Source organism: Amia ocellicauda, chromosome 11 (assembly GCF_036373705.1).
Source record: "Amia ocellicauda isolate fAmiCal2 chromosome 11, fAmiCal2.hap1, whole genome shotgun sequence".
NCBI classification, from domain to species: domain Eukaryota; kingdom Metazoa; phylum Chordata; class Actinopteri; order Amiiformes; family Amiidae; genus Amia; species Amia ocellicauda.
Genome location: NC_089860.1, coordinates 20,058,960 through 20,065,632, shown reverse-complemented (window position 1 = coordinate 20,065,632; position 6,673 = coordinate 20,058,960). Strand labels below are relative to the sequence as shown.

Genomic DNA, 6,673 nt, shown 5'->3' with positions numbered 1-6,673 from the left:
AATTGTTTTTCGAGGAAAGTTCGAGACTGGTCGCCATTTTGAGGCAGGATTTCTGTCGAGCGCAGGGAATCGGTTCGGTGAAAGAGTCTACAGCAAACGCATAGAAAGACACAACGACATTTCTTCCCACTTTGAATCATAATTACTGGTAAGTGAACTGTAGCACAGATTGCATGTGAAGACATTGTATTAAGTGAACATTGAATTAGATTCTGAAGTAACGGAGACAAATAGCCGCAGTTGAAGAAGGCCGTCGAGGTTTTAGGTCGGATTAAATTCAGATCGCTGCTGCAGAGTAAAGTGAATCTGACGGGGTTTGTCTGCCTGTGTCGTCCATCGTGTAAAGTATTGCTTTTATTGATCGTACAGTTGATGCAGTATTAGTTTATATCTTCGGGATTAAAACAAAGGCATCGTAAATAATTCCAGTGCTTGCCCCTCCCCCACCAGCGTTTAAACACTAACAAAGCGAACATGGCTGGCGTGTGGCGACGGGATACTGGGGCAGAGACGTGCTAAATCCGTTCACATTAACATTGTGGGATTAATTTGCTGTAGTTGTGCGGTGTTTTAAGTGGTTTACTGAACATTAGATGCTGTTTTTGACGATTGAATATAACCATAACTTATACAACAATGACCTATTTGAAACGGGCTTTATTTCTTATTTGTGCAGGAAACTCGGGCGTGTATTTTTGTCAGATCATGGAAAATCAAGTCACGGGTTTGAGCGAACAGTTGTGTATGTTTTAGTGTTGATGGCGTCATGATACGTGGCTGTATTGTACATGGCGGCGGCACAAGCACAGCTCTGTTGCCGGTTGTAGTTGTCTTTACCGGATTGCGCATGCGCTGCAGCGGGTGTAGGCAGACGTGACCGTTTTTTTAATTTCTTAATTTTTTATCCCTCGTCTTTTGGAAAGCATCGTGTGTTTTAGGGTTTTAATTTCGCCGTCTGATCTTTGCAGCTTTTGAGATGCGTCAGTCCAAGCGCAGTCGCTCTCCCATTGGCTGGATCCGAGAGGACAGCTGGGCGGAGAAGTACGGCGGGCGGAAGCGGAGGAAGCGGTCGCACAGCAGCGAGAGAGAAAATAGACCCCGGAAGACCTACCACCCACACAAGATCTCGGATGGGTGAGTCGCTGCAGTGGATATTAAACTGAAGTTATTAGTGTTTGTAATAAGAGGTCATGCAGAATAGACTTCAGTCTAGAGCAGTGGTTCTAAATCCTGGTCCTGGAGCACCACCCACACTGCTGTTTTTGTTGTTCCAACTCAATTACTTAATTGAACCCTTCATTGAAGTAATTTGATTACATTTGACTCTTTAAATTGTGTAACTGAAAAAAGTTGGCTCCTTAATAATACAATTTTATATTTCACTTAATGCCTACTCTTAAAAATAATGAAAATTCCCTGATTTAGGAAATTAGTTCAATTAAGGGTTCAATTAAGTAATTGGGAACTTGGTTGGAACAGAAACCAGCAGGGTAAGTGGGACTCCAGGACTGGTTTGAGAACCACTGATCTGGATTTAAATGAAGTATGTGAATCTGTAGTGAAGGTCTTTTATATTTAATCATTCTTTATTTTTAATAGCCATTACCTGGAGACCAAGACCTTGAACGAGAAGTTGGACTGTAAGGACCGGACGGCCCACGAGCACAGTGACGAGTACTCCTCGGGCTTTGAGAGTGTGCGTTGCAGGGACAGAGACTGGCACCATTACAGCAAGTCCTCAGGAGTGAGTGGGAGAAGCCGGAGGAGCAGCCGCCCCAGGCACAGACAAAGGAGACGAGAGAGTCACTCGGCATATCGCTCCTACTCGGTATGCAACTGTCCAGCTTACCTCTAGTGCTTAATGTCACTGGTACCTTTTGTTTCTTTCCTATATTGTGTATTTAAATGGACACCTTTTAAAATATCATTCTTAGAAGCATATGAAATCCAAGAAACAGTGCATGTTTGCTGTATTGTCAGTTTTGATTTTGAAAATGGACACTGTAATTGTTATACAGGCCTGGATTTTTTCATCTCTGCAGTTAGTGCATATAGTTGGTGAAACAGCAACTACTATAAAACAGCTTTCTTTTGTCCCTTTACTGACAAGAAGATTTTAAAAATATGAATGTTTATAGTGCAATTATGTTTTTGTGTTTTTTAAACAATTGGGATTTAGCAGTTAGTTTCCGACAAGGACATGCAAAATGAAGACCACTTGTTCTTAATTTTTTTTTAAAACGAACTTTGGATGTCTCCCAATTAATCGCTTAGAATGAGGTAATACAAGGAAGAACTCCACCTCAGAAGAAACATAACTGTTAGTGTAAAATGAAAAAAAATATCAAATTGTATTGCATATGTGACAATGCTATTTTGAAAGTTATCTGAAAATTTGTTGCCATGTTTTTCTTCTGTAACACAAACTATGTGGCCCTGTGCATTTCTGGGGGATGAATTTGAAATTGCTCCTGCCAACCACCCGTGGCCTGGCGCGTTATCTGAATGCCTGAATATCTCCCCGCTGAATGAATGAATGGCGCGTTCTGCCCTGAATTCACTCTGGTTTATGATGATGTTGCGGCCTGCTTGACCTATCCAGAGGAGTCATCGCAGAAAAAGATCCAGGAGTTTTGAGGATGATGAGGAGGGTCACCTGATCTATCACAGTGGAGACGTGCTAAGAGCAAGATGTATAGAATATTTTTGTAACAATTTTTTAACTTTTCGGAAAAAGAATGTCTAGGATAAAGTGGGGGGGCTTGACAGGGATTTGTTTTTAAAACTTTTCTTTTAATAAATGCTTTTCTAGTATTAAATATAAATCTACCTTGCTAGTGTTATTGTAAGTAGTACAGAATCCCCGTTTTTGTTAGGCTTTAAAGAAAAAAAAAAGTGTAATGCTAAATCTAAAAGGTCATTTTGAAAGGAATGCTAGCTTAAAATACTTTGTCCTGTTGATGCTGTTAAATGTAAACTGCCGTTTCAGTCACAGATTCTAACTGCTTGTTTATTTCTGTAGATGAAATTGTGTGCACTTTAGGAGAAGGGGCCTTTGGGAAGGTTGTTGAATGCATTGATCATGAGAAGTAAGTATTGGCTGGTCCAGATTTGTTTCAGATTATCTGCACTAATTTGGAGTAATTAGATATTTAAAGTGAGAGAGAGGTCTTGAATGGAGCTGAATGTCTCAAGCCTAAGTTTTTCTTCGTCTGGTTTTGCTTTCTGTATTTCAAATTGGGGTATTTGTGTGTTCTTGTTCTAGATCCGGTGCTCGTGTAGCACTGAAGATCATAAAAAATATTGATCGATACCGAGAAGCCGCTGTATCTGAGGTTGAAGTGCTTGAACAGATGAATTCCCTTGACTGTGATAGAAAACAGTAAGTTAAACATTTTCTGTAGTCTTTTTTTTTTTTTTTCTGCCATAAAATACTATCCATATTTTCAGAAACCATAATTTTGTTAAATTCAGTGTTTTTCTGTTTTCCAGGGCTTGTGTGCGGATGTTAGATTGGTTTGATCATCATGGACATATTTGCATTGTGTTTGAATTGCTGGGACTGAGCACCTATGACTTCTTGAAGGAAAATGGCTTCATGCCTTTCCCACTGGACCAGATCAGGAAAATGGCATATCAGATCTTTAAAGCTCTGCACTGTGAGTATCCTAAACTTATATGAATGCTAAAATGTTATGACTCCCTGATGTTAGGTTGTTAACATTTGCTTGGTGTGTGTAAGTTTCCCTTAGAATAATAACCACCATGTATGCCAAACTGTTTCATACGTCTTCAGTACATATTAGTGCATATTGCATTTGATTTGGGCAGGATTTTTTTTTTTTTTTTTTTTTCTCTTTCTCTCACCTCTCCCAATTTGAACTGAAAGTCTTCCTGGAGTCAGTGACATTTTGCACATTTGTTTTTGTAAAATAATGTTTTTTATTGCAATCAGTGTTTTTTTTTTTTTTAAACGGAAAAGACCTGAAGGTTTTATGAATAGTACAATTTTGCAAATTAGACAAGTTCAATTGTTTCCTCTCTTCTAGTTCTGCATCGGAACAAGCTGACCCACACTGATCTCAAACCTGAGAATATCCTTTTTGTGAATTCGGATTATTACATGGAATATAATCCCAAAATGGTGAGGATTTATTTAGGTTTATTGCTTGTTTTTGTTTTACTTTTGTATTTTATTGACAGCTAAAACAATTCTTTAAATCCAGAAACGTGATGAGAGAACACTGAAGAATCCCGATGTGAAGATTGTGGATTTCGGCAATGCAACCTATGACCATGAGCATCACACATCTGTTGTGTCGACCAGGCATTATAGAGCACCTGAAGTCATTCTTGGTAAGCCATCAGTGACCCTTAACTGTTCATAAAGAGCCTTTATGGCACCCGCCCATTCAGCTTCAACTTCAGTGGCCGTCCTTAGTAGCCTGATTTTCACTAATATTAAGATCTTCTCCCCCCCAATCCCCTCTTTCTTTCTTCAGAGCTCGGGTGGAACCAGGCCTGTGATGTTTGGAGCCTTGGTTGTATTTTAATCGAGTATTATCTTGGATTAACACTCTTCCAGGTTAGTATGCTAAACATGTAATTAAAATTTTAAACAGTTTATACAAATTCTAAATGTGTAATATTCTTACCTTTTTATATGGAAGATGATGCGCTTTCCAATGCTGACTTAAGTTTAAGGTACTGTTAAGACTGAATATATACTTAAAGAGTTTAATTGTTTATTAGACGCATGACAGCAAGGAACATCTTGCCATGATGGAGAGGGTCCTGGGCCCAATACCCACCTCCATGATGCAGAAAACAAGGTGAGTCTATTATTGTGCATCTACGTTCTGAGTTGGTTTTAAATGTTTAGGTTTAGTTTTGTATATTTTGACATTAATGTAGAACCAAATGCTTTTTTATCACTGAAACTAGTCTTCTCAGCTGTAATTTGATAACTTAATTTTCAGTGTATGATGTTTTCCCTTATTCTTATTGAAAATGAGTACAATGTAAAATCTTGTTCCCAGGAAGCGGAGGTATGTGCATCGCGATCATTTGGACTGGGATGAGCACAGTTCTGCAGGCAGATACGTGAGGAAGCACTGCAGACCGCTTAAGGTGAGGCTAATTCTTCATTTTGTGCTTCAATCCCAAGTACATTATCTCCAAGGAATTAGTTGTGCTTGGATGATTTGTATTCATTTTCCCCCCCTTTCTTTCAGCAATACATGGCTTCTAAAAGTTCAGAACATGAACAGCTGTTTGACCTGATAAGGAAAATGTTGGACTATGACTCCTCCAAAAGAATCACCATGGAGCAAGCACTGAAGCATCCTTTTTTTGACCCCATAAGGAAGGGAGCGAAAAAGCAGTAAAAGACACTGGGATAATGTGCTACCTTCTTACTTTCTCCAGGGGAGATTTCTGTCGACTGCATCAGTCTGCCACAAAACGATCGCTGTTCTCTTCAGTTTGTGTTAACTTATTTGAATTGTTACTACTGTTTTTGTTTTTTTGGTTTTACAAATGAAATCAATTTGTACTTTTGAAGATAAACGTGCTGTTTTCTCAATAAAATGCAAATAAAGATTTATTTTTCTCTCCCTTATTTTTCCTGCCTCTAAATGCTTACATTTTGCAGTATGTTAGTGAAAAAGTGAAAGCTTCCAAACTGTTACTAGTGTATTTAATGTTAGTGTAGATACTTCAGTGCTGCTACATAAAGGGAAGTAGAAGTAACATCTGAGCCTTAACCTAGGCTGTTAACTAAATTAGTTGTAGAGAAGACATTTCACACATTTCTGTAACTCTGACTCTTCTAGTAAACAGACCCAGGTTCTTTTCTGGGACACATCGCAATGAGCAATACATCAATAGCTGATGTTAATTATATACATTTTGGAAATGTAATCCTCTGATGTGCAAGTTTAAATTTGGAAGTTAAAACTTATTTTTAGGTTCTAAAACCATAACTTCAGGGCATGCCTCATGTTTTTGGGGAACAAATGGAAAAAGATTCAGGAATTGTTTTTTTCCTTATGTTAAGTACACCATTGAAAAAGCCATCGCTTATCCTGTCATACTCCAAACTTTTGTAATCTACATATGCAGTAACCTGATTTCTACAGTAGATGTCAGTAGAGTGATAAAAATGTTGCTTCAAGAAACGTTTTTTGTGTGATTTAAATTAGTGATTAATGAAGCATTCTTGTAATGTCCCAGAGATTTTATATGGAATATTTATAGAGATTTAATGTGTATTTGTTCCCCATCAGTTTTAACTTGGTTTCCACTAAACATAAAGCACTACATTATTTGTATATACAGAAAGTTAAAAAAAAGACCAGAAATGGGAAACCTAAAACAGTATTTAATAATAAAGTATATTTACTACTGCTTAATATTATGCAATTTTATATTACACTTTATTATTCAAGAATTACTGGTTCTGTTATTTTAAAATGTGCTTCTGGAGCTTTTCTTGTACATATATGGATATATAAACTGGGACCAATTTGTGACCATGGACCATGAAATATTAATATTCAATGTGGTGTAAGTCCATTCCTTGTCAAATAAAACAATAAACATGGACAGAGACACAGCCCATGGGATCTCAATGATCAAACAGCACAGATCAGCAGTCTGATTAGGAAAACAA

The 6,673-nt window shown here is 37.8% G+C and overlaps 1 protein-coding gene across 2 annotated transcripts; it reads left to right on the top strand.

The window, feature by feature from the left end:
- clk4b (CDC-like kinase 4b) lies at positions 1-5,615 on the top strand. Of its 2 annotated transcripts, XM_066716836.1 has the most exons (13): positions 1-148; positions 969-1,134; positions 1,600-1,828; positions 2,603-2,693; positions 3,023-3,089; positions 3,266-3,382; positions 3,493-3,659; positions 4,050-4,144; positions 4,227-4,356; positions 4,503-4,585; positions 4,753-4,832; positions 5,040-5,130; positions 5,235-5,615. In XM_066716836.1, exons 2-13 carry the CDS (start codon positions 977-979, stop codon positions 5,385-5,387), a joined length of 1,461 nt encoding a protein of 486 aa, XP_066572933.1. In that variant the 5' UTR covers positions 1-148; positions 969-976; the 3' UTR covers positions 5,388-5,615. The 2 variants fall into 2 exon arrangements, with proteins under 2 accessions (XP_066572933.1, XP_066572935.1); XM_066716838.1 differs by lacking the exons at positions 1-148; positions 969-1,134; positions 2,603-2,693 and having other exon boundaries at positions 1,694-1,828.
- The last annotated feature ends 1,058 nt before the right edge of the window (positions 5,616-6,673 follow it).